Genomic DNA, 26865 nt, shown 5'->3' on the forward strand with positions numbered 1-26865 from the left:
CGCTCCCCGCAGCGCCCCCTGCCGGGATCCGTCCCCCAGCCAGCGCACCTGCCCCGCTCCCCGCAGCGCCCCCTGCCGGGACCCGTCCCCCAGCCAGCGCACCTGCCCCGCTCCCCGCAGCGCCCCCTGCCGGGACCCGTCCCCCAGCCAGCGCACCTGCCCCGCTCCCTGCAGCGCCCCCTGCCGGGACCCGTCCCCCAGCCAGCGCACCTGCCCCGCTCCCCGCAGCGCCCCCTGCCGGGATCGGCCCCTACAGCCAGCGCACCTGCCCCGCTCCCCGCAGCGCCCCCTGCCGGGACCGTCCCCCACCCAGCGCACCTGCCCCGCTCCCCGCAGCGCCCCCTGCCGGGACCCGTCCCGCAGACAGCGCACCTGCCCCGCTCCCCGCAGCGCCCCCTGCCGGGACCCGTCCCCCAGCCAGCGCACCTGCCCCGCTCCCCGCAGCGCCCCCTGCAGGGACCCGTCCCGCAGCCAGCGCACCTGCCCCGCTCCCCGCAGCGCCCCCTGCCGGGACCCGTCCCCCAGCCAGCGCACCTGCCCCGCTCCCCGTAGCGCCCCCTGCCGGGATAGGCCCCTACAGCCAGCTCACCTGCCCCGCTCCCCGCAGCGCCCCCTGCCGGGACTGACCCCCAGCCAGCGCACCTGCCCCGCTCCCCGTAGCGCCCCCTGCCGGGATAGGCCCCTACAGCCAGCGCACCTGCCCCGCTCCCCGCAGCGCCCTCTGTCGGGACCCGACCCCCAGCGCACCTGCCCCGCTCCCCGCAGCGCCCCCTGCCGGGACCAGCCCCCCCCAGCCAGCGCACCTATCCCGCTCCCCGCAGCGCCCCCTGCTGGCAGCGGTCGCGGCTGGAGTAGCCAGGAGGTCCCTTCATTCTCAACCCTTCTGGGAGGACCTCTAAGCAGCTGCCCAGCTCTGCAAATGCCGCTGCTGGTCCCCGGGCCGGTGCCTCTGCTTAGCTCACCTGGCTGAGTGCGGGTTACATGTGCCAAGTTGTCTGGTCTCAGCCTAGGGGGCAGGGATTCACAATCTCTGACTCCTGGGGCAGCTATCCAATCACCCTCCCCTTCCCCACGCACAGGAAGAGGCCTTGGCGGCTGGGAGATGACTGCGGTATGGGGTACTTGACCCACAGATAGCACACACAGGCAAAGGCTGCTCTGGGAGGGGGACTGCCTGGTGAAGGCAGATGGATCATTCTGCGGTTTCCGAGCTCAGCTGGGATGCAGGATACCTGGGTTCTATTTCCAGTTCTGCGTGACATGGGGTATGTCACATCGTGGCTCTGGCCCTCAGTTTCCCCATATTTACCATGGGAAGAACAATCCTGCCTTCATCTGCCATGTCAGTTTGGATTGTTAGCTCTGCAGCACCAGTTCTCACTAAATGCCTGTGCAGTCCCTGGAACAACGGGGCCCTGATATCGGTTGGGGTCTGGGCAGCGCCCAGCACGACGGGGCCTTGATCTCGGTGGGGGTCTGGGCGGTGCCCGGCACGACGGGGCCTTGATCTCGGTTGGGGTCTGGGCAGCATCTGGCACAGTGGGGGCCCTGATCTCAGTTGAGGTCTGTGCAGTGCTTGGCACAATGGGGCCCTGATTTCAGGTGGGGTCTATGCAGGGCTGGGCACAACGTTAGTCTCGCTCTTGGTTAGGGGCCTCTAGGATTGGGTGGGATTGGGCCATCCATGCCAGTCAAACAAGGATGCTGCATCTCAGCCACCTGGGGAGGAAGAGAGCCCAAACCCACCCCGGTTGATAGGTTCCCCCATTGCCTCCTAAGAGAAAAGTGGGAAGGTCACTGCTGGGAATGGAAATGGTAGGGGCAGGGGGGAGGTTCGGCAGGGATCCCACCAAAGCAGGAGAGCATAAAAGGGGAATGGCTAACTTTGGGGTCCCCCAGGGAATATGCGGTGCTCCCTTTGGAATACTGGGAGCCATGACCCACATCCAGGCAAACCTGTGAGCCCTCTAAGACATAAGAGCCCCTCAAGTTTGGAATGGGGGGCGGAGAGCCTGCTCCCACAATCCCTTGCAGAGGTGAGTAGTGGATCTACAGTAGCCTTGGGGGGGGGGGCAGAATGTCGATGTATCTCCCCCCACCCACAGATTCTGCCCTCCCTTTTAACACTTCTGTTTCCCCGGCTCCCCTCCCACCTCCTGGAGCTGGGGAAGGTACCTCCTGGCCCCAGCAGACAGAGTCACCTTGCCGCTGACTTTGGGCAGGTGTGTACCCAGTCTGGCATGTGATCCAGGTGTGGGAGGGAGGGATTGGAGCTGGAGTCTAGCCTGGCACAGCAGCCAGGCCAGGGTGGAGCAGTGGGGGGGTCATCGGCGCTAAGTACCCACCTCCCCCAGCTCTTTACATGGGACTAGAGGACACTCAAGGACTCAGCTAATTCAGATCAGGCTCAAAGGCTTTGCACAACCCCTCTTGGCTGCCTGGCAGGGACTGGATCCAGCTGCTGAGCCAAGAATGGGAGGGACGGGCAGGGCCTGGCAGTCAGCGGCACTGCCCCAGGGTTTGGGATCTGCTTGGTCGCCTCTTGTTTCGCGGTGTCGCAATGGCCGGGGCTGGAACAAACAGGATCGGCAGGCAGGGCCACAGGTGGTATGGGACATGCCAACCTGCCCATGCCAGCCACGAGAGATTGCAATCACCACGGGGAAGGGGAGCAACTACAGGGAAAGGTGGGGCAGGCCAAGGTTCTTCAGAGATAGGTGTGTCCCCTGCAAGCAGGCAGGAATGGGACAATGTGCCCCTATCAAGGTCTCCTCCTCACACCCCGCCTTAAACCCCCAAAGCACATGGTATTTTTAACTCTTTCAAATCTCTCTGCTGGCAGAAACCTCTGGGCCTTCTCCTTAGCAGTATAAACTTCCAAGCCCTGTTGGCTTCTCACTGGGTCCTCAGGCCCCACACCATCCAGTGGGAGGGAGTTCCACAGGCTCCTTGCAGATGGCATGAAAGAGCATTTCCTTTGAGCGGCTTTGCACTGGCTCCCTGCCCTGCCAAGAAAAGAGGCGCAGAGGGGTGGCATTGTCACAGGCGTCAGGGAATTGAGCTCCGGGGCTGACCCTGGGTCTGGACAAAAGCTTCCTTCTCTTAGAGGGAAGCTGAATCCAGTGCCAGGTTCATTAGGGTCATGGCCCCTGTGCGCTCGGGCCTCACCGCTTCCCAGTGCAGATGGGCAGAAAAGGACCCAGAGGTCCAGCGTCCGCTTTGCTGAATGAAAACACACTGGGGGTTTCTCTGAAGGTGGGAGCAAAAGTCTGACTGGTTACCACCTAGTGGCAGCAGGGTGAAAGATTGCGTAGGAGTGGGAGGAGATGGTCCCAGACTATTACTGTATAGACACACAAGGTGGGTGAGAGAAATATCTCCGGGGAGAGACACAAGCCTTCACCGAGCTCTTCTCCAGATCTGGGGAAAGTGCTCAGAGCATCACGGCTAAATGCAAGCGGGACAGCGTGCTTAGCAGAAGTGGGTCACACACATTCCAAGGGATCATGCAAGGTGAGGTGGCCGTTAACACCTCTCCAGTCCTTGGAGGCGAGGAAGGAGACAGAGGGAGTTTCGTGAAGATAAGAACGACCAGACTGGACCAGACCAACGGTCTGTCTAGCCCAATGTCCCGTCTTCAGACAGTGGCCAATGCCAGATGCCCCAGAGGGAATGAACAGAACAGGGCAATTAGTGAGTGATCCATCCCCTGTCACCCAGGCCCAACTTATGGGGTTTAGTGCCATGGTTCTCAGCCAGGGGTACCCTCAGGTCTGCCAGCGGGCAGATCAACTTATCTAGAGATTTGCCTAGTTTTACAACAGGCGACATAAAAAGCACTAGCCAAGCCAAGACACACTAACATTTCATACACACAAGGACTTGTTTCTACTGCTCTATAGACTATACACTGAAATGTAAGTACAATATTGATAGTCCAGTGGGTTTAGTTTATAACGATATGGTAAGAATGAGAAAGTCAGCAACTGTTCAGTAATCGAGGGCTGCGACATTGTGGTATTTTTATGTCTGATTGTGTAAGCAAGTGGTTTTTAAGCGAGGTGAAACTCAGGGTACGCAAGACCAATCAGATCCTGCAAGGGGTGCAGTCATCTGGAAAGGTTGAGAGCCGCTGGTTCAGTGGGTTACAGATTGTTGTAATAAGCCACAAATCTAGGGTCTCTGCTCAGTCCCTGATGTTCAGTGTCTACCAAAGGTCTGAATTTAAGCTCCCAGGTGTTGGGCAGGTTTCCTGGCAGGATGAGGACTGGGAGGGGAGCAATGGAGTGATCACGCTGTGAAGTGTTCACCCACGGGTGATAGGGTCTCGTTTTTCTGTTTGAGTTTGTTCAAGAGCACAGCGATTTCCCATCTACCCCCACACCTCCAAAGAGTCGTAACTGGAAGAGTTAGTGCCCTGGATGAGGTCTGGCACACGTTGTGAGAGATGTGTGTGTGTAAGTGTGTGTGTAAGTGTGTGTGCATGCGTACATGTACACAGGTGCCTCTCTGTACCTCTCAGCATCCCTCTGAGAGATCTGTCCAGTGCCCCCTGAAATTGGCTGGCTGGTGGCTAGTACTCAGTGTGTGGGAAGGGGCCGTGAAGCCAAATGGATCCCCCTCCCCAAACTCCGTGTTTGGGAGAGGAGTTGTGATGCTAAGGGGCTGCCCAGCACCCACACCTGGGAGGGGGCAGCTGTGACGCTACAGGATTCCCTCCACCCCCCTCCCATCCCCACATGGCAGCGGACCTGCAAGACGCGTTCCTAGTTCAGTGTTTTGGACATGGTGCCATCAGCAGCTCAGCCTTCCTGGGCAGCAGAAAAAAGTATTTCCTGCCCCTGGATTTTCCAGCGGTGTGATCTGAGGGAGGGGGTGTCCCAGGCTAGATGGGCCCTGTAACAGGGTCACTACCCTCTCGTAGCCAGGGAAGGCGCCACAGCAGCCCCAGCCTCAGCTTCCCTCAGAAATTCCCAGAACTAGACCACCGGGGCTTTCTCCCACGGCTAACACTCCAGTGCGGGGAGGGGTCGTTAACACAAACCCCATACTCAGCTCACGCAGCCCTTCGTCCAGCCATCGCTCCTTCCCCCCTCCCTGCTCCAGAGCTAAAGCTCTCCCTGGTTGTCTCTTCTCTGGCTCAGACAGCTTGGCAGGAAACCCCCCTCTGCAGCCCCCGCCGTCCCCTTGGGCCTGCTGCAAGGGCCTTGGGGTTCTCAGCAGTTTTCCCATCCAGCCCTTTGCTGAGTTTCTTTCCCCTGCTTCCCCACTGCTGATCCTAGCGGCCTGGCTGAATCCCACCTTCATTTTCCAGTTGACAAGCCCCATTTCCCATTAAAGGGCCAGGCTGCCCTGGGATGGGCCTATTGGTCTGACCCAGCACAGACGTTCTTAGGTTCAATGCAAAATCACCTGACCCAGACTCAGGGAAATATCCCTTACGCCACACACCCCCCACAATGGTGGGGACCAGAGCTGCGGCCAGGGGACATCTTCCACACTGTCCAGCAGGGGCAGGCAGCGAAGCCAGTGGCACCATGCACCCCAAAGGTGCGGGATGCAGGAGAATGTGGGGGGGCTGGCCTAGCTGGGCAATGCAATGGAGTCTGGGGGGCAAGGGGGAGGGATAGCTCAGTGGTTTGAGCATTGGCCTGCTAAACCCAGGGTTGTGAGCTCAGTCCTTGAGGCAGCCATTTGGGGATTGGTCCTGCTTGAGCAGGGGGTTGGACTAGATGATCTCTTGAGGTCCCTTGCAACTCTAATGATCTATCTATGATTTTAAATGTGAGGGAGCTGCACTGGGATGCATGCGGCAGGATCTCCGAGCTACGGTGCATGCAGGGCCCCTGCCTGCAGGGACTGAAGAAGGCAGATCCTGGTGGCACGACCCCCACGCCCGCCAGGGATGTTCTCCACCGGCTGGTGAAGCTCCTCCATAGAGCAGCTGCGGAAATCATGGCCTGCAAACATCCAACGCGAGCCCCGCGGTGCGACGGCATGGCCAGCCAGCCAGCCCCCCCTTTGCTGACCATTGAAAGTCCCCCGTGTTAATTTGTTACAGCTTTACGGACTCAGCCCGGCCAAGCCCCGTTCAAGAGATGATGTCTCTGCACATGTGGTGCCTGCCACCTCGCTGCCTGGCTTAGCACCGCCAGGGACCAGCATGTGTCTACGTGTAGCTTCCTTTACTGCGCCCCGTGCTTCACCCGCTCCGGGCGCCTTTCCCATCAGCCCGCTCCATGCGCTGTCTGCTGCGCCTGGGCACAGCGGGCATAACGCCCTCCGATGCAGTGGTGCCCGGCTGTGGCGCCCGACACAGGGCCCTCGAGTGACAGGGCTGCCAAGCCGTCCCCTTGCTCCAGCTGCTTCTGGTTGCAGGGGGGATCGCAGGGTGCCCCATCACGTTGGCTGGACGGTCCTGCTCAGAGGAAGCTGGAGAAGGGCCGGGGATCTGCACTCCCACCGGACATGCATGTGGGAGAGAGAGCAGACAGGTGGCTGAACAAGGCAGCCCAGGAATGCTGGTAAATAATTCAGCCAGACAGCTGATAGTGTCTCCAGATCATACCCAGGAACGCGGGCAGGGGCCGGGACAGGGGGGCGCGGGAGAGCTCTCTCAAGGGCGTCCAGACCCGGAACCGCTCCAGCTCCCTCCGGGAAATCCACCTCCCTTGCTCAACGCTCCCTGCCTGTGCCATTCGCCGGAGCCCAAACCGGCCTAACCTGCTCTCCCAAGCCGTCCCCCCAAAGCCGCGCCGGGGAAGGCAGCTCGCGGCAGGGAGCGCAGTGCCAGCGTGAGGCGGAGGGAGAGATTTGATGATGCCGCGCCGTTGACTTGGCGAGCCAGAGGGTGAAGCGCCGGCAGTCCTGCCTAGCAGTTCCCTCTGGCTGGACAAGGGAGGGGGACACTGCCAGGGGTCTGCAAGCTTCAACCAGCCCACCCCACGCACCCCTGGTAGAGTCAGCGGCAGCTGCAGCAGCGGTAAGTGGAGGAAGGGAGGGACCCACTATCGCGGGCACCTGTGAGCTGGGGGGGCGAGGGAGCAGAGGGACAGAGAAGGCTGCAAGGCCCCAGGGGATAGGAACCAAGCTCTCCCGAGGCTCTTGCCTGGGCTTTGACCTCAAGGCCACCAGGTCAAATGCAGCCCAGGGCCAGACTGAACCACGCGGTCCCTCGGTGGGTGAAATGGGCTGGTCGGGTCTCAGCCCAGGTCCCAGTGGCGATGGAATAACAAGTAGGAGTTAACCAGGCAGGGAGGCCAAAGTGCCAGACGGACCATGGAACCTGAACTCATGCCTAGAGGGGGGCGGACCCGTAGCAGCATGGAGAGGGGTGGATTAGTGGCAAGCAGAATATTCCATTGTCCCCACACATTGGCCCTCTTGTGGTCTAGAACCCAGGAGTCCTGGCACCCCAGCACTAGTAACCACTAGACCCCACTCCCCTCCCAGCATAGGGGAGAGAACCCAGGAGTCCTGGCTCCCAGCCCCCCCTTGCTCTAACCACCAGCCCCCATTTCCCTCCCAGAGCTGGGGAGAGAATCCAGGAGTCCTGGCTCCCAGCCCCCACCCACCCTCTGTAACCACTAGATGCCACTTCCCTCCCCGAGCTGACCACACCCCTAAATCCAGAGCGGATCTAACCCTGGCTGCTCCTGCAGGTGTGAATGGGAGCGGGAGGGTTTATAGCTATTCAGCACTACCCAGGAAGTGCAGTACCGCCTGCTGCCACCTATCAGAATGGGGGAGACAGAGAGCCGAGATGCCCCTCGAAGAAAGGCGTACACGGCTGAGCTGCCCGTCAGCAAACTCCTCTGCTCAGCCCTGCCTTGTTCGGGGGCCTGTTCTCCTGCTCGCACCCAGAGGGGCCCCCCAGTGGGTTTGCTGGGCAGCGCAGGGGAAGGATGCTCTGCTCAGAGCTCAAAACCTGGGCAATTCCAGCCCCTTCTGCAGCTGAACCCTTTATGACACTGCACCTGGGGCCCCTGATTTGTGCATTGCAGGTCCTGGGCCACGTCCCCGGCTGCTGGACCCCCAGCTAAGGAGCAGTGCATGCTCCCAGCTCCAGTGATCCCTGGTTCAATCCCCTGGCCAGGACTCCTGCAACACACACTCATTAGAGGTTCCAGCCACTCCAGAATCTTCCCTCTAGCTGCTGTCCCTAGGAAGGAACAAATCAGAAGTCATTAGTCTGAAGGCCTGGGAGCCCTGGCTAAGTGCCCTGCGGGGGAGTGGTTGACTGCCAGAGCATCATACCAGGCCTTTGAGTGGAACAGGTTGGGGGGACACTCCCTCCTTGATGTCTGGGGTGCCCGGGAGCCCTGCCAGGGCTGGGGATGGCTAATGACACCCTACTAGTCAGGGCTAGCCCTTGGGCTGGGCTTTCTGCTGACAGGTGCCTGGGGTAAAGCGCCGTCAGCCCTCATGGCTCTGCAAATAACCACAAGGATCCCGCTTTCACTTGTTAAGCCTGTGGTGTGGAAGGGATCGGGATCTTCCATGTATCTGACAGCACAGAGAGGCCAAAGGGCTTCCCCAGCGTCACTGTGAGTGAGTTGGGAATAGAACCCAAGAATCCTGATTCCCAGCCCCACTGCTCTAACCACTTGGCCCCACTCCCCTCCCAGAGCCAGGAATAGAACCCAGGTGTCTTGGCTCCCAGGTCTTTGCTCAGGGCTCTAGGCTGGGCTGCCCCCCGAGTCCCAGCACCTTTTGTACTGAAGAGCTTTTAATTCCAAAGGGGCAGATGCCAGGCAGTGCCATTTGGAGCTGTTTGGGCAGAGGGCTCACATTGATGTCCCTGGGGAGAAAGCCCACCTGGGGTCTCCGCTGCACTCACTGGCGGTCACCAGAATGACGGAATTGGGTGGATCTGCCTGTAGTGAGTTTGACAGGTCTCAGTCCAGTTCAGCAAATGGGACTCTGAGCCCAGACTGCTCTCAGCCCCTAGGGAAGGTCCCTCCAGGGGTGGGATGTAGTAGCTGTGTAACAGCGCACAGCAACCCCACACAGGCACGGCTCACCCAGCACTCACATGCAGCCACCTCTGGGTTGGGACGTAGCAGCTGTGTAACAGCGCACAGCAACCCCACACAGGCACGACTCCCCAGCACTCACATGCAGCCACCTCTGGGGTGGGACATAGCAGCTGTGTAACAGCACACAGCAACCCCACACAGGCACAGCTCACCCAGCACTCACATGCAGCCACCTCTGGGGTGGGACATAGCAGCTGTGTAACAGCGCACAGCAACCCCACACAGGCACGGCTCACCCAGCACTCACATGCAGCCACCTCTGAGGTAGGAGATGGCAGCTGCGTAACGATACATTGCCACGCAACGCAGGAATGGCTCACCCATTGACATGCAGCCATCTCTGGGGTGGGATGCGGCAGCTCGGTAACAGCGCAGAGCATTGGTGGAGGGGGACAGTGAGTAGAAACACAAGGCGATTTGCATCTTCTGAGGCTGCTGATGTAGGAGAGAATTCACACAGGCTAGAAACAAGGGCAGGAGCCAGGTTAGCCTGTTGGCTGGAGTGCGCAGGCCTCTGGCTCACTGCCTCTGTGGCTAGGTCTATTTGCTTAAATACACAGGGACTTCACTCCCTCTGGCCCGTCCCTGGCTCCCACCTCAGCTCTGGCAGCTGGTCTGTGGCTGGGGGCTGTTACTAAAGCAAATGGGTTTGAATTCGATTAGCTGCTGGGCAGAGGACCAAAGTAAAACACAGGGTAGGGGAGTAACAGAGTGAGCCAGCAAGAAAAAGACAAGGACAGGGAGGATAAACCAGGGCCTGGATCTTAAATGTCTCTGTGGAGTCTCATCTTGAAGAATCTCTCTATATAGATACAGATCCCTTTGTGCAACAGTGCAATGCAGCCACCTCTGGAGTGGGGCGTGGCAGTGTAAAACAGTACTCATGAATTTTGTACAGGGATCACTCACCCAGCACTGAAATGCAGCTGCTTCTGGGGTGGGTCATGGCAGCTGCATACCAGCGCACAACAATGCCACACAGGGCTGGCTCACCCAGCACTGACATGCAGCCACCTCTGGGGAGCCTGTATGTAGAAATGGACCCTGTCTGCATCAGAGTGTGTATGCATGGGGGGAACGTAGCAAGCGTGGGACCTTGCCAGCAGGGGGAAGAGCAGGGCCAGCGCTACCATTTAGGCAGCCTAGGCAATCGCCTAGGGCGCCAGAATAATTGGTGGGTGCCGTTTTGCCAGAGGGGGCAGCAGGCGGCTCCGGTGGAGCTGCCGCAGTGGTGCCTGGGGAGGGTCTGGTGCTCCGCGGCTCCGGTGGAGCTGCCGCAGTCATGCCTGCGGACGGTTGGCTGCTCGCGTGGCTCTGGTGGACCGCCCGCAGGCATCACTGCGGCAGCTCCACCACAGCCACGGAGCACCAGACCATCCGCAGGCACCACTGCGGCAGCTCGACCAGAGCCGTGGGACCAGCGCGCGGGGCGGCAAAATTGCCGTCCACCTAAGGCGCTCAAACCCCTAGCGCCGGTCCTGGGGAAGAGATGTGTTGGGTGGAAGGAAGGATATGGCCCCAGTCCTCCCTTTCTTCCTGCTCTATGCCGACCCTGTGCCTGCCTCCTGGGATGTGGCCACGGCCCCCTTCTGCCCTGGGCCTGCTCCAGTCCAGCTCCCTGGCATCTGCCAGCCTCCACTTTCCCTGATCCTGCAGTTTGTCAGTGTCCATTATTAACCTGGCTGCTGATGGGCATGGGGGTGGGGGTGGGGGGCTGGACAAGACGGCCTCAAGTAACCTCAGGGGCAAAGAGACCCAGCTCTGATCGGATACTGTCCCCCCCTCCTTCCCCATGGCCATTTCCCCACACCTCTCCCTGCCAATGCCTGCCCTGAACCATCCTTCTGAGGGGGTGTGGGGGCGGGGGTCGAGGTTACACCAGCATCAAAGTCCTGCCAGGATAGCTCACTTCCCTCAGAGAACTGGTGTAAGCCATATCAGCTCTTTTTCTGATAGAAGCTGTCGTAACCACCCCAGAGGCAGCTGCATTTCACTGCTGGGAGAGCGATCCCTGTATTGTGCTGCTGTGCATTGGAATACAGCTGTTATATCTTCACTAGGGGAGTTTGCTCTGGTCTAGCTCCACTGGCAAACCATTTCTAGTGTAGACAGGAGTTCCTAGAGTGACACTCAGCCCACGTCTGGGCCCCTGTGTGTGGGGGTGTCCCCGTGTGTCTCTGTGTCTCTCACAGTGCATGTGTGTCTCTCAAGCTGTGGGTACGACTACACTGCACCGTGAACCTGGGTGCCCACTCAGGTTTGAGCCTAGTCCTCCTTCCGTCCACACTCAAATCAGCCTAACTTGGGCCAGGAACAGCTCGGGACTTGGGCCTGTGGCCCCTGCTAAGGAGGGTGGGTCAGAGCCTGAGTCTTGCTGAGACTTGGGGCAGAGCCCTGTCACTTCGCAGTGTGGAGGCAGGTCGAATGGCAGACCCGAACCGGAGGGTCGGCGCAGCAGTGTGGACGCGTTAGCGCGGCCGTGAGACCCAGGTCTGGCAAGGGTAATGATGCAGCGTGGCCGGACACCCAGGCACGGGCACGGAGCCAGCGAGTCCCCCAGCGCGGATCCCGCTGTCCGCTGGGTCTCAGTGTCTGTCTGTCCATCTTGCGGCACAGCTGCGTCTCGGCGAGTGTGGGGGGAAAAGGAGTGGGGATGGGGCGCCCAGAGGCGCTGGTGGCTCCACTCCCTTCCCCTCCCTCGTGCTGTCAGCCCTTCGCAGTGTGTTTGTCTGTGTGTCTATCACCCACCGCAGCCCCAGGCACCTGGGCCGGGTTGTGGGGAGGTGACCCCCCCGGGTGGCTCGGCCCCCAGAGGAGCACAAAGGGGGCCCAGCCTATTGCTGAATGTGCTAGGACCTGAAGGGGTCCTTCTGCCCTGCCTAGGACCCCCGGCCCAAGGGAAGCATTTCAGTAGCCAGTTGCCAAACCCTGTTTCTGCCAAACCTCCCAGGGCAGGGGGGGCAGGATGGGGTCCCCACTCCGTCTCCTCTCAAGCCCCTGCCTCCTGCACAGAGCTGGGGGGAGGTGTGGGCAGCTCCAGAGCCGATGCCAATAGCTGATGTGCCCCCTCCCCTGCTCTGCCCCTGCTCTCTGTGCCCCACACCGTAGGGCAAGCTGCATGGGGCAAGGCCCCTCTGCCCCAACCTATTCCCCCCCGGCCCCTCCCCAGAGCAGAGATCCCCCTCACCCCTCCCCATACACACACCAGCCCCTTCCCTGGAATTTTTGCCCAGCTGGGTACCAAGATCAGGATCCTGCCAGCATCCCAAATGCCCAGGGTCCATCTGCCCCTGGCGATGCCCCCTCCAGCCCCTCCCAATGCCCCCCATGCCAGCCAGATGCCCGCTCTGCTCCACATTCTGTTCTCCCAGTGCTGCCACTCCCCTGGGCTCCCCTGCACGGCACAGGGCGTGGTGGGGGGGGCCTCTGGATTTCCTCCTCTCATCCCTCTGCTGAGTGCTGCAGAGTGCCCCCTGCTGGGAGAGGCCAGGACTGAAGTAGCCAGGAGCTCGCCCCCCCAAAACCAGCACCCCCTGCTGGGAGAGGCCGGGACTGGGATTGCAAACACAGCGACTTTGATTCAGCTGGGGGGGAAGTGCCAGCTGATTTTCTAAACAGGCATAAACTGATTTTTTAGCTCAGAAAGGCCTTGGGGGGGTGCAGAGGGGAGTGGAACCCCCCCTCCCCCATGCAGCGTGGTCCCAGCTTGTGCTCCCTGGCAGGGGAATCTGAGGCCGACAGCAATTTTGCAGCCCCCTTTGTCCTGTCCAGACTTGCTGCTGAATCCCTCAACCGCTTCTGGCTCAGGCGAGAGGCGGGGAAGGGACCCAGAGAGAGGGAATGTGGGGGGGAAGAAGGGCAGGAAAAGGAGCACGTGAAGGAGAGATAGAGGGGGCAGGAACGGAGGAGAAAGCTGGAGCTGCTCGACCTTTGGCCACGTCCCCAGGCTCGGTTTGTCTTTCAGAGGGAAGATGGCAGAGAGCTCCCTGTACACGCAGCGCCTAGAGGCCATCGTGGTGAGTGGACCCCTCCCCACCCACAGGGACCCCAGCCAAAGCAGGCCTAGGGCCCCAGGCCGGCACCGTCTCCCCCACCCCCTTCCGGAGCTGCTTGCCCTGCTCTGGGAGAATCCCAGCGAGTCAGCAGCCCAAGGCACAGGCGAGGCCCACAGCCTGCGCCCCCATAGCCAGCGCTCCTGCCCTGCTCCCCACAGCGCCCACTGCTGGGAGGGGCTGGGACTGGAGTAGCCAGGAGCTCCCCCCACAGCCAGTGCTCCTGCCCCGCTCCCCACAGCACCCCCTGCTGGGTGGAGCTGGGACTGGAGTAGCCACGAGCTCCACCCACAGCCAGCGCTCCTGCCCCGCGCCCCACAGCGCCCCCTGCTGGGGGAGACTGGCACTGGACTAGTCGCGAGCTCCCCCCACAGCCAGCGCTCCTGCCCCGCTCCCCACAGCGCCCCCTGCTGGGGGAGACTGGCACTGGACTAGTCGCGAGCTCCCCCCACAGCCAGCGCTCCTGCCCCACTCCCCACAGCGCCCCCTGCTGGGTGGAGCTGGGACTGGAGTAGCCACGAGCTCCACCCACAGCCAGCGCTCCTGCCCCGCTCCCCACAGCACCCCCTGCTGGGTGGAGCTGGGACTGGAGTAGCCACGAGCTCCACCCACAGCCAGCGCTCCTGCCCCGCTCCCCACAGCGCCCCCTGCTGGGGGACACTGGCATCAGACTAGCCGGGAGCTCCCCCCACAGCCAGTGCTCCTGCCCCGCTCCCCACAGCACCCCCTGCTGGGGGAAACTGGCATCAGACTAGCCATGAGTTCCCCCCACAGCCAGTGCTCCCGCCCCGCTCCCCACAGCGCCCCCTGCTGGGGGAAACTGGCATCAGACTAGCCATGAGCTCCCCCCACAGCCAGCGCTCCTGCCCCGCGCCCCACAGCTTCCCCTGCTGGGAGGGGCTAGGACTGGAGTGGCCACGAGCTCCACCCACAGGCAGCGCTCCTGCCCCGCTCCCCACAGCACCCCCTGCTGGGGGAAACTGGCACTGGACTAGCCTCGAGCTCCCCCCACTGCCCGCCGTCCGGCTGTCCAGCCAACAGGTGCTGGGCGGTGGGCGACTTGGTCCAGTTTCTGGGCCTGCTGGAGCTGACAACGGGCCTGTTTGTCACAGCAGTGACCTCCTGTCTCTGCAGGCCCATGGGCTGGGCTGAATCCTGGAGCCAGGAAGCTCTTAGCAGCCAGGGGAGTAACCTGAGCCCTGGCTCTCCCCCCTGCCCCCCCGCCCCGCGCCTGTCATTAACAAATCAATTATTCAGCAGGCAGTGGCTCCAGAAGCAGCTTTTCTCCAGTCCAGGCGTTTCAGGCTGAGAGAGGGACCTGGAGGCCTGCCCAGCCCAGCGCAGCACCCTGGGAAAGGGGGATGGGGGAGAAGGGGGATCAGGCCAGGGACTGAGATGGAGCAGCAGGCATGTGGGGGTAGCAATATGCATAAGTCTACATGACATGGAAATGGGTGTGAGCAGCATTTGTACCATGCGTGTGCACATGGGGTGAATAGTGTCAGGAACACGCGTGTGCACAGAGGTTGTGATGCAGCAGGCAGAGGCAATGAATAGCAACAGAGACACTCGTGTGCACAAAGGCAAACGTGTGCATGGGTGAATAGTGTCAGGGGCATGTGTGTGCATGCAGGGTGAACAGCAGCAGGGACACATGTGTGTGCATGGGTGACTAGTGTCAGAGACACAAGTGCACTCAGAATGCACAGAAGCAAGGACACACGTGTGCACAGGTGGGGAACAGGGTCAGGGACAACACATGTGTGCAGATGGGTGAATAGTGTCAGGGACACGTGTGCATGTGGGGAGAACAGCAGCAAGGACACACGTGTGCATGGGTGAATAGTGTCAGGGACATGTGTGTGCACTCAGAATGCACAGAAGCAAGGACACGCATGTGCAGGGTGGTGAACAGGGTCAGGGACAACACACGTGTACGGATGGGTGAATAATGTCAGGGACACGTGTGTGCACATGGGGAGAACAGCAGCAAGGACACACGTGTGCATGGGTGAATAGTGTCAGGCACATGTGTGTGCACTCAGAATGCACAGAAGCAAGGACACATGTGCAGGGTGGTGAACAGGTCAGGGACAACACACGTGTGCGGACGGGTGAATAGTGTCAGGGACACGCGTGTGCACGCGGGGTGGAGAGCAGCAGGGACACGGGGGTGCCCTGGGCCGGGTCTATCCCGTGCCAGCTCCGCAGGGTCCCATTGGCGGCGCACGTGGGCTCCCCCCGCCCAGGGCTCTTTGTCCGCGGCTCGCCGCGTCTGGCCCCGCAGGGCGGCGGCTTCAGCCTCACTCCTGCTGCTCCCCGGCTGCAGGGGCGGCGCAAGGTGCAGGAGCGGATCCTCCGGGCGCGCCGGGAGCTGGAGGAGGAGAAACTCCGAGCCCAGCAGCTGAAGGTACCGGGACTGGGGGCAGCGAGGACGGTGGTGGGGTCTATGGGGGGTGTAAGGGGAGCTGGGGGGTGGGGTCTCCTGGGGGGGTGTTAGGGGAGCTGGGGGGTGCGGTCTCCTGGTGGTGAGGGGGTCTGTGGGGGGTGTTGGGGGGTAGGGTCTCGTGTAGGGATCTCCTGGTGCTGAGGGGGTCTGTGGGGGGTGGGGTCTGTGGGGGGTGTTGGGGGGTAGGGTCTCGGGTAGGGATCTCCTGGTGGTGAGGGGGTCTGTGGGGGGCGTTGGGGGGTAGGGTCTCGGGTGGGGGTCTCCTGGGTGTGAGGGGTTCTGTGGGGGGTGTTAGGTGATTTGTTGGGGGGGTCTGTGGAGGGTGTTAGGGGACCTGAGGGGGTGTCTGTGGAGGGTGGGTGGGGTTAGGGGAGCTGGGGGCTGGTCTTCTGGGATCTGAAGGAGTGTGGGTGGCGTCTGTGGGGTCTGGGAGGGGTATTAGGGGACTTTGGGGGTGGAGTCTGCTGGGGAGCAGCCCAACAAAGGGGTGCCAGGATCCCTGTCTGCCTTGGGAGTTGTGGGGGCAGGGATTGCTTTCCAGTGTGAGGTGCTGGCTTTTGGGGGGTGGCAGTTCCTGCACAGGGACACACCAGCACCCCCACAGGGTGGGGGCTACCTGAGCCCCACCCTGTGCAGTGCATGGCAAACCCCTTGGCACTGATGTGAGCTAGCAGGGGGGGCCATGTGCAGGGAAGCAACTCCCACCACCCCACTTATTCCTGTCTTGGGGCCCACCCATGGCGCGGATCCTATTACCAGTCAGAGGCCACCTGCTGCCTGGCTCCTGGGGCAGGTGGAGCCACCTGCCAGGTGCTGAAGTGCCACAGGCCACTGAACCAGAGCATGTGTGTGGGTGCCGTGCAGGCGTGTGTACACATGTGTAAGGCTGTGGATGTCTACGTGTGTGTGCATGCATGTGTCCATGCCTGTGCACATGTGTGCATCCCTGGTCTAGCCTTGTGCATGAAGCATAAGTTGCAGCAGGGTCATAGGTGCAGTTGGTGTGTGTGTGTGTCTGTATGTCCCCATTTACATGTATGTACGCTATACTTGGACACACATGTGCATGGAGCAGGAGCAATGGTAAGGAGACGTGTGCTGTGGGGTGAGGGGCTGTAATAGAACACATGGGGTGTGTTGATGTCCATGTGACTGCGTGACAGCATGGGTGCATGGCTATATGTCGTGGGGGGGGCACATGGGTACATGTGGCCTCGATCCAGGGCACGGGGGAGGGGCAGGCTGTTAGAAGATGTTCTGCTCTCTCCTCCCCCAGAGGAAGTCTCTGCGAGACCGGTGGCTGATGGAGGGGTCGTGTCTGCCCCCCGAGAACGACCCCACCTCCCCGCTATGGCAGACACAGTCCCGCATCCAGGAGCTAGAGCAGGATCTGTCCAGGTAAGGAGAGGGCAGTGGGTACGTTGCAGGGGAGATCTGCAGCGGGCCTCTTCCTCGGGAGGGATCACAAAGCATTTTACATGCTTCACCCAACAGCGAAATGCAGCCACCTCTGGGGCGGGGCTTGGCAGCTCTTTAATGGCCACACAGCAATGCAGCACTGGGGATTACTCATTCAGCCTTGAGCTGCAGCCACCGGGCAGGGCAGGGCCTCTGATTAACTCTCGCCCAGCAAGCTGCCTGGGGATTGCTCTCTCGATTCTGAAATGCAGCCATCTCTGGGATGAGGAGTGCAACTGTTTACCAGCCACACAGCAGTTCGGGACAGGAAGGAAGATCTGATGGGGATTTTAGGGAAGCAAGGTAGAAGCAGACAGATCTGGAATTGGGGATTGGTCGCCCAAACTTTTGGTGGAGGACATGAGCCTTCAGTACTTCACCCCCTACCCGTTACCCAAGAGCTCCCCTCCCCTGCCTGGACCGGAAGAAGCATGCAAGTAAAACAGAGCAAAGGAATCTGACATTTACAAAGCAGACAAATGGTCTGAAACCACAGAAGCTGTAGCGTAGGCAAAGCGCTGAGGGAATCAAAAGGAGGACACGGGGCGGGGAGGTGACTGAATGCCGAGTAAGCAGCACTCCGCAGGATTAAATCACCGCTCAGAACAATGGGCCAGAGAAGCCACAGCTGAGCAAGTCGCACATGTTGAATTTGGAAGGTTTATTAAACCCTGGAACTTTTTATCCCTGCACATGGGAGGACCCCCCACCCTGGGGTCTGTCCATCTAAAGGGAACTTAGAGATCTCTCTGCCCAATCAGAGCTGCTTTCACCCAACAATCTCACAGCACTTTGCCAGGACAGGGGGAAACTGAGGCACAGAGCAGGGCAGTGACTTGCCTAGGGCCACAGGGTGAGGCAGGAGCAGAGCTGGGAATGGAACCCAGGAATCCTGACCCCCAGTCCCCCCCGCTGTAGCCTCTAGGTTTACTCGGGCTAGGGCATCCCTCCCCCGGCTCCCCCTTCTCCATCGTATCAAACATAAGCTGCTTGTCATCTCCTTCATGGCTTCTCCCCGCCGGACCAATTGTCTCTCATTCACAATTGTGCTACCAACTCCCGTCTCCAGTGCCCACCTGGACCCTTTGCAAACCAGCCCTGCGGTGCTTTCTCCCGGCTTGGGAGCAGCTCCCCGTAAACCCCCTAGAAGCACCTCATTATCCACCTGCAAATCCTCCCCTTTGCCGGGAGGCCTGCAACCAACCCGAGAAGGGCTGAGCTGTTTCCTTGGGCTGCCCGCCTGCCTGTAACCAGCTGGCGTCTCTTGTCCCAGATGTAGATCAGAAGCTGTCAGGGCAGGGTCTTTTTGTCCTGTCTCTGCAGCATCTACCACAACGCGGTCTTGGTCTGTGACTGGGGCACCTAGGCTTTACCGTAATACACCTAATCATAACCAGAGATTTTGCTTCTCAAAACCAGAGATTGGGCACCTAGGAGACCTGACTCCCAGTCCCCCTTGCTCCAACCCCTGGACCGTGCTGTCTGTGCATGTGAACCCGTAACAAACAAGAAGGATATTGGCAACATGATATCATTGCAATGTGCCCATTTATACAGAACTCACCATTTCAACCAGCTGGGTTAGAAAAGCCAATGAAACTGGCGTGCACATGGGAATAAACTGGCAGGGGTGTGTGCTTGTGAACGCACATGCTAGTTATGGAGACTCCCCTTCAGTCTGGCACCTATGTGGCTTAGCCCCTATACTGCTCCCAAATAAAGGAGATTTCCCTTTAGATTTTTATTATGTGTCGGTAGATCAGGGTTCCCTTGTATCAGGTGCTACCTAGACATGGTGAGGGACAGTCCCTGCTCCAGAGAGCTCACAGGCTAAATACATAAAGGATGTGAGGGGCACTGAGGCCTGATGAAGGGAAATGTCAGGCCAGGGATAGAACCTGGGTGTCCTGACTTGCAGGGGCCTGTGCTTTAGTGTTTGCTCCTCGGACATCTTAAGAGGCCAATGGGGTTTTTACCCCCAACAGGCAGGGGCCAGGGCAAAATTCTACATGGCCAAACTGAGCTCAGTGTCTCTGCTTTCCTGCCCGGGATCCTGGTTGTGGCTGGGGAGCAGGGTCGGCCCGAGTCCCCATGGAAAGGGACCCAGCCTGGGAGCTTTTCTCTCCCTCTCTCTGCAGCCTCCAATCTCAGATGCAGCAGCTGGATAACCCGGAGCATCATGGCAAGTCGCACGAGGCCTTGGAAGATGCCAAGCGGCCAGCAGGGGGCACCTGTGAGGTAACGCAGTGGGGCAGGAGGTGAGGGGAGCGCGTGCTGCAGCAGCCCAGGAAGAGGGGGAGCTGTGGGGCAGGGGGGCACAGGCCGTACCCAAGTCAGGGGGAGCCCCCCTCTGCATGCTCCCAAGGATTAGCTCCTAGGTGGGCACATGGGGCGGGTAAGAGGGCAGCAGGGGATGGGGCAGGCTCAGTCCCCCTGAAGATATAGTGAGGTCCCTCTGTGGTTATGCAGACAGCACAGCCTAGGGGTGAATGTGATGCCTATGGGAGGGGCAGAATCTTCTAACTCCCACCCAGCCCTCCCCTGCTACCCATCCCTTGGGGGGTGGAGGGAGAGTCAGAGCCCTTTGCTCCCTGGCCTGGCTTGTTGCCATTTCATTGAACCTGGCGGCTAAAAATACAATATTGGTTGTGCCCTGACATGCAAAAAATTCTGGCCACTGACCAGACGGGGCCCTGCCACCTTTTGTAATTACCCCTGGTCAGGCCACTGGCCGGCTAAGTTGAGGGGGCTTTCAGCCTCCTCACTCCCACCCTGTTGAGCAGCTCCTGTTCTATCCCTTCCCCAACCTGAGTTGTCTCGTCTTTACGGTTTATGGCCTAAATTCTTTCCCCCCAGCCCTGTGTCTGAGCCTCTGGCCTCTTTTCAGGACTCCCTGGTTCTCCTTGGGTTTCCTTTGGGCTTCGATTGCTTCCTTCTTGGGCTGCAAAAACAACCCCAGATGAAGGAAAACTGACCCCTGGAAAACAGGAGGCTGGAGCCATTCTGGGCCAATAAATTGTCCCCAGTCCCCTCCCCAAGCTGTCACCCCCACCCCCTAAGGCGCCTGTGTCTCTCTTTCAGGCCCATGGGGCTGGCTCTGCTTTGGCAGGTAAGTTGTTCCCTGTTGGCCGGGTCTGGTTTCCCCAGGGGGTCATGGCTAGGTCCCTTCCTGAGGCTCGGGGAGGCTTGGCAGGGCCAAGGCACAAGGGAATCGAGGCTCAGGGAACAGGGGAGTTTGGTGTCAGCTGTGGGACGTGAGCCAGCGATGGGCTGGTGTCGCAGTGTGTGGGGAGGGAGCAGGATCCCGCAGCTCAGGTCATGGGGGCCCGAGGGAGTAGCCGGCTGGGGAAAGCCGGCATGCCCAGAAGCCAACCATGTGCGCAAGAGAGGGGAACGACCCCTGCTCCGGAGGCTTGTCCCAGGGCTGCCCGTGGAGCACAGAGGCTGGTGACTGGGGGGAGGGGAGTGTCCCAATGTAATATCGATGGGGCAGGGACTGAATGTGTCCTGGGGGCTCCTCTCCCCATAGGGGGTCCCTCTGGGGCAGGGCAGAGGAGGGAGAGCGCAGGATAGCCTCTCTCGGTGATCAACCCAGCCTCCTTTCTCTTCCAACCAAACCCAGGTAGGGGGGGTTGTGTCTGCGAGACTGAACCTTCCCTCCCCCTGGCTCCAGTCCCCCCCAAGAGGGCCATGCGAGTGGCAGCCCAGGAGACCCTGGAGAATGGGGACGTGTCGAGAGCAGGTGAGCATTGGGCTGGGATGGGGCACCACTGCTCTGAGAGCCCTGGCCTGGCAGCTAGGCCAGTACTCGAGGGCAGCCAGGACCAAATCTCAGCCTGGGGATACCTGCATGGGACGTGGTGAGAGCAGGGAGCTGAGAGCCAGGAGTCCTGGGTTCTGATCTCAGCTCTGGAAGGGGAGCGGGGTGTAGTGATCGGAGCAGGGGGCTGGGAGCCAGGACTCCTGGGTTCTGGTCTCAGCTCTGGAAGGGGAGTGGGATGTAGTGTTCAGGGCTGGGAGCCAGGACTCCTGGGTTCTGATCTCAGCTCTGGAAGGGGAGTGGACTGTAGTGATCGGAGCAGGGGGCTGGGAGCCAGGACTCCTGGGTTCTGGTCTCAGCTCTGGAAGGGGAGTGGGCTGTAGTGATCGGAGCAGGGGGCTGGGAGCCAGGAGTCCTGGGTTCTGGTCTCAGCTCTGGAAGGGGAGTGGGGTATAGTGATCGGAGCAGGGGGCTGGGAGCCAGAAGTCCTGGGTTCTGGTCTCAGCTCTGGAAGGGGAGTGGGCTGTAGTGATCGGAGCAGGGGGCTGGGAGCCAGGAGTCCTGGGTTCTGGTCTCAGCTCTGGAAGGGGAGTGGGCTGTAGTGATCGGAGCAGGGGGCTGGGAGCCAGGACTCCTGGGTTCTGGTCTCAGCTCTGGAAGGGGAGTGAGGTGTAGTGATCGGAGCAGGGGGCTGGGAGCCAGGAGTCCTGGGTTCTGGTCTCAGCTCTGGAAGGGGAGTGGGGTGTAGTGATCGGAGCAGGGGCCTGGGAGCCAGGAGTCCTGGGTTCTGATCTCAGCTCTGGAAGGGGAGTGGGGTGTGGTGATCGGAGCAGGGGGTTGGGAGCCAGGACTCCTGGGTTCTGGTCTCAGCTCTGGAAGGGGAGTGGGCTGTAGTGATCGGAGCAGGAGGCTGGGAGCCAGGACTCCTGGGTTCTGATCTCAGCTGGGGGATGGAAGGTTGGTGCAATGGGGAGATGAGGGTACTGGGAACCAGCATCCTCGGGTTCCTTTCCTGACTCTGCCACAACTTCCCCAGTGGCTGTGAGCCATTCTACTAGTGAACCATTCTGCATAGGGCCCCCAAGGACACCCCGCCTGGGTCTCTGGCCTCTCTGCTGCCCCTCCTTGGGGCCAGGGTGTTACAAAGAAACCCTTACCAGAGTCCCCAAAGAGTCAGTTTGTCACCCTCAGATCTAGAACGTGGAGCCCTTAAAATCACACAACATCTGGTCCATCAGTGTGGCACATACCATGTCCGGCGGCTTGTTCACCTTCAGTCCTCTCCTGGCCTTCTGCCAGGCCCAGCCCCCCACTTCCCAGTGGACCCCCTTCCCCTCGCTGGGTGGGCATGCTCAGCTGGGGAGCCTCCATCACTCCATCTCAGAGACACCCCCCAGCTAGTCCCCTGGCCCTCGGCTCCAGCTCAGAAGAAGGCAACTCCAACCTTCAGCCTGGCAAACTCTGGTACCTTCAGCCTTCCCCAGGGCCCTTTACATCCTCCTGACAGGATCACTTTGCTCTCTGTTTCTCCTGGGTCCCTTATAGCCCCGGCTGCTGCGCCCACCCCCTTGATTGGCCCAATTGGGCACAGCTGTACCCTATGTCACAGGTGGCCGGGCCCTTTAAAGGAAGCAGGTCCAGCTCCTCTGCTGACAAGTCACCTCCCTGTTTGTGCCTTGGTTTCCCCACCAGTCAAATGGGACTGATCAGCATGGGGAGGCTCAGTCCAGAGAGGTCAGCGAAGCACTCTGTTATACATGGAGGCAAAGGGGCGAAGCCCACAGACCCCTACAGTAATGACCATCTCTAGCAGGGGGCCTCCTGCTTGGGGACCAGTCTGAAAGATCCCCCAGGTGATGCTGTTGCCTACAGACCAGTATCTCCTCAGCCACCTTGGGACAGGTCTCCCTCCGCCTGGGGCTATGGGGAGAGATCCAAGAGGCTGACCCACGTTCTCTTTTGCCTTCAAGGTCCCTTTGGCATGGAGGGGATCAGCCCTGGGGAGGGCAAGACTGAAGCCAGCTCTGCTGCCCCAGGAACTCGGGATGACGGGGCAGGGGCCTCCGCCAAGCAGCCAGAGAAGCTGGGCATGGGCAAAGTGGAGATGATCATTAGAAACCACCTGGGCCAGGAAGTGGGCAGCATGGATGCCATCAGGCGGACGTCCCCCGAGACGGAGGGGGAAGCTCCCCGGGGAGAGAATGGGTTGGAGGAGGCTTGGGATGGAAGGACAGAGCGGGAGCCACAGAGCCCACCTGCCTTTGCGAGTGACGCCCTGGACAGCAGGATGGAGGAGAGCGTGACAGGAGAAGGGAGCAGAGAGGGGCCGGAGGGGGAATCCGGGGTGCAGGAGGGGGAGGTGCAGGCCCTGCCAGTTGAGAACTGCTGCCTCGATTCCCCGAGGCCTGAGCCAGATGGGGAGCTGGAGGAGCCAATCGGGGTCGTGGAAGAGGGGGAGATCTCGGCTGAGCCTGCCAGGGGAGCCACGGAAATGGAGGAGGCAGAGTCTGCCCAGAGGACTTGGAGCAGGGCAGCAGAACCAGAGAGGCCGCAGGAGCTGGGACCCACTCAGGGGAGAGGCCCTATGTGGCAGGAGCCTGCTAGGGAACAGGAGCATCAGGTGTCCCCCGTGGCAGAGCATCCCCAAGCTGCAGGAGTGGGAGAAACAGCAGAGACAAAGGTCTCTTTGCAGGACCAGATCCCAGCTCTGCAGGGACAGATCCCCTCCCCCCAAGAGGCTAAAGCAGCTCTCCGGGACCAGATCCCAGCTCTGCTGGACCAGATCCCTTCCTCTCTTCAGGAGGCTAAAACCCCTCTGCAAGACCAGATCCCAGCTTTGCAGGGACAGATTCCCTTGCCCCATGAAGCTAAAGCAGCTCTCTGGGACCAGACCCCTTCCTCTCTGCAGGAGGCTGAAGTATCTATGCAAAATCAGATCCCAACTGTGCAGGACCAGATCCCATTGTCTCTGCTGGAAGTTAAAACATCTCTTCAGGGCCAGATCCCCTCACCCCAAGAGGCTAAGGCAGTGCTGCAGGACCAGATCCAATCTATGCAGAACCAGATCCCTTCCTCTCTGCAGGACCAGATCCCTTCCCCTCTGCAGGAAGCTAACATCTCCCTCCAGGACCAGATCTCATCAGCTCTCCAGAACCAGATCCCTTCACCCCACGAAGCTAAAGCAACTCTGCAGGACCAGATCCCTTCCTCTCTGCAGGAAGCTAACATCTCCCTCCAGGACCAGATCTCATTAGCTCTCCAGAACCAGATCCCTTCACCCCACGAAGCTAAAGCAGCTCTGCAGGACCAGATCCCTTCCTCTCTGCAGGAGGCTGAAGTGTCTATGCAAAACCAGATCCCATTGTCTCTCCTGGAAGTTAAAACATCTCTTCAGGGACAGATTCCCTCACCACAAGAGGCTAAGGCAGCACTGCAGGACCAGATCTCATCCTCTCTGCAGGACCAGATCCAATCTATGCAGGACCAGATCCCTTCCTCTCTGCAGGAAGCTAACATTTCCCTCCAGGACCAGACCCCATCAGCTCTCCAGAACCAGATCCCTTCACCCCACGAAGCTAAAGCAGCTCTGCAGGACCAGATCCCTTCACCCCACAAAGCTGAAGATTCATTCCACAGCCAGATCCCCTCCAGCCAAGAGCCAATCCCTGCATTTCACGGGGAGGTACCGCTTACCTCACCCCGCAGAGCACCAACCCCGGAGCAGGTGCCTTCCCGACCCAGGCAGAGCATGGCCCTGAAAGGAGGCAGCGGCACTGGCCTGATTTCATCGGCTGCAGAAGAAACCACTGAAAACCTAGGGAAGCTCCACCCAGAGCAGCAGCCTCTGCTTAAGGAAGCCTCTGGGCTCCGGATGGGCTGGAAGCAGCCACAGGATCCCGTGGCCAGGAACCTGCAGCCGGGAGCTGGCACCTTGAAGTCGCTGGCAGCCATGAGCCCAGAGGCCCCGACATACACCACCGCCTCTGTCAACACCGCCTCTCCATGCCAGGGCAGGAGCACCACCACCCCCCGGCCGGGAGATGGGCAGGAGACGGGCAGACGCAAGCAGAAGACGTGCCAGTGCTGCTCTGTCATGTGATCCCGGCCCCGCCTGCCGCTGGGATGGGGCGTCGAGAGCCCCAGCCGGAGACTGGCCGATCAGAGGGGCCTTGCTCCAGTGCCTGGGGGCCCCTGCGGCCGCAGCTCAGCTCCTTGGTGTTTTAATTCCCCCGGGGAGGCTGTTCATTTGTTCTGCCTGATGTTTTCCTACGGGGGGTGCCTGGAGTAGGCAGTTAGTTTGGGGGGCACCTGTCTCCTGCTGGCAGGACATGGCTGCTGGGTGCAGCGCTAATTTCATGTCTGGTTGGTTCTGTCCCCAGCCCCGCCATGGAGGGGTCCTTTTCCTTCCATCCCTGCCACGTCTGCCCCTTTTGGAGCTCTGAGTGCTGAGCAAAGTGGGAGGTCTCCTATTCCTGGGTGTTCAGGGCCCCAGCTCACACTTCTGCACACGCCTGTATACACGCATGCTTCCCCCCCCCCGCATGAATGCACATGCCCCTGCCTGAATACAGACCTCTGCGTACAAACGTGTACACACGCCCAGTCTCCCGCACACCCCTCAATATGCGGGCAAGCTCCTAGGTACAAATGCAGCTCTAGTATGACATGCTCACAAGTACACGTGCACCCCCCAGTACAGAAGTACACACAGACACAATGCGTACCCCTCTGCACACAGACACTGCACACGCATCACGGCCCAGACAGGTGCACTCACACTCTCGCACTCACACACGGGCCCGACACAATCGCACACTGGCAAGTGCCTCGCCAGATGCCTGCACACACCCAGACGTGTACACACGAGCACGTGAGCTCAGCCTCCAGCTGAGCGGGGCACTGCCCGGCTGCCTGCTCCCCAACATGTCTTGGCCGAGACACCTTTCCCAGAGTCGTCGCCACGCCAGGAGGGGGCACCCTGCGCAGGTCAGTGAGGGAGGCCTCAGAAACCACCTCGTCCCCCAGTCCTCAGCCCAGCTTTCCAGCGCCTGCATCCTGCCCCTTGCAGGACCAAACCCCCTTTCCCAGCTCTGGCTCGAGCAGCCCTGGAGCTCAGTAATCGGACAGGCTGGAGCAGCCTGGCCCTGAGTCTCAGAGGTGTTTTTGTGTCCCTGGGGATCTGGGCCTCAGATGCCACGGTGATGGGCATCAGTAGAACAGGCCCCAAAGCTGGGTTTGTCTCTGCCCTCCCCCACCCCCCCCTTTAAACCGCTCTTGTTTGGAACGAGTGTGCGAGAGCTGGGCACGCGGGCTAGCCTTGAGCTGTCCAGCAGGGGTCAGTACTGAGTGATTCACAATTAAAGTCACTTTCAATGGGAAGTCGCTGCTTGTGACTGTGTGGGGGGGACCAGACAGCAAGTGTGAAAAATCAGGATGGGGGTGGGGGGTAATAGACCCAACAGTTGGGACATCTGGTCACCCTACCCAGTGATGGCCTGCTGGGTTCTGTGCCCACCTCTGCCATTTTACTACTGGGTGACGTTAGGCAAGTCCCATCCCCTCTCTGGCCTCAGTTTCCCCTCCCACCCTCTTTGTCTCGGTGAGCGTTGCCAGGCAGGGACTGTCTCTCACTGTGTGTCTGTGCAGTGCCCAGCACAGCAAGATCCCTGATTTCAGTCAGGGTCTGGGCAGCATCCAGCCTGAGGGGGACTTTGATCTCGGTCGGGTCTGTGCCCTGATCTATTAATAGGCACCAAGCATGGGGATTATCCCCATTTCAGAGAGGAGAAGGTTGACCTAGGGAATCCCTGCTCCCACCTTTAAGGTCCCCTCCCTCGGCAATACACCTTCCTTCCAAGTGCTGAGAATAGGACTCCTGGGTTCTGGTCCCAGCTCTGGGAGACATGTGGGGTCAAGTGCATTGCAGTGGGGGACTGGGAGTCAGGACCCTGCCTCCTGTTCTCAGCTCTCTAGTGAGTTGGAGCAGGGTGGTGGGAGGCTGGACTTCTGGGTTCTAGCCCCAGCCATGGCAGGAGAGTGTGGTGTAGTGGTTAGAGGCTGTGGGGGGCTCGGAGTCAGCGACTCCAGACTGACACCCCAGAGCATCCT

At 60.4% G+C, this 26865-nt stretch overlaps 2 protein-coding genes across 3 annotated transcripts; both read left to right on the plus strand.

The window, feature by feature from the left end:
- Positions 1-6444: 6444 nt before the first annotated feature.
- PALM3 (paralemmin 3) lies at positions 6445-19971 on the plus strand. Its single transcript, XM_050925548.1, has 6 exons — positions 6445-6524; positions 13003-13054; positions 15420-15500; positions 16816-16937; positions 19136-19235; positions 19885-19971. Exons 2-6 carry the CDS (start codon positions 13010-13012, stop codon positions 19969-19971), a joined length of 435 nt encoding a protein of 144 aa, XP_050781505.1. The 5' UTR covers positions 6445-6524; positions 13003-13009.
- Positions 19253-25725, plus strand: LOC127035139 (neurofilament heavy polypeptide-like). 2 transcript variants are annotated; one of them, XM_050924626.1, is made up of 3 exons: positions 19253-20106; positions 20620-20739; positions 22728-25725. In XM_050924626.1, the coding sequence occupies exons 2-3, from the start codon at positions 20688-20690 to the stop codon at positions 24854-24856; spliced, it is 2181 nt and encodes a 726-aa protein (XP_050780583.1). In that variant the 5' UTR covers positions 19253-20106; positions 20620-20687; the 3' UTR covers positions 24857-25725. The 2 variants fall into 2 exon arrangements, with proteins under 2 accessions (XP_050780583.1, XP_050780584.1); XM_050924627.1 differs by lacking the exon at positions 19253-20106 and having other exon boundaries at positions 20566-20739.
- The last annotated feature ends 1140 nt before the right edge of the window (positions 25726-26865 follow it).

Source organism: Gopherus flavomarginatus, chromosome 16 (genome assembly GCF_025201925.1).
Source record: "Gopherus flavomarginatus isolate rGopFla2 chromosome 16, rGopFla2.mat.asm, whole genome shotgun sequence".
Classification (NCBI taxonomy): Eukaryota; Metazoa; Chordata; order Testudines; family Testudinidae; genus Gopherus; species Gopherus flavomarginatus.

Bases quoted from the DNA above. Each gene is read 5' to 3' on its own strand.
- PALM3 (XM_050925548.1), top strand. From the start codon at position 13,010: ATGGCAGAGAGCTCCCTGTACACGCAGCGCCTAGAGGCCATCGTG. The intron at 13,055-15,419 runs GTGAGTGGACCC...CCCCGGCTGCAG, and splicing joins AGCGCCTAGAGGCCATCGTG to GGGCGGCGCAAGGTGCAGGA. The intron at 15,501-16,815 runs GTACCGGGACTG...CTCCTCCCCCAG, and splicing joins TCCGAGCCCAGCAGCTGAAG to AGGAAGTCTCTGCGAGACCG.
- LOC127035139 (XM_050924626.1), top strand. From the start codon at position 20,688: ATGCGAGTGGCAGCCCAGGAGACCCTGGAGAATGGGGACGTGTCGAGA. The intron at 20,740-22,727 runs GTGAGCATTGGG...TTTGCCTTCAAG, and splicing joins TGGGGACGTGTCGAGAGCAG to GTCCCTTTGGCATGGAGGGG.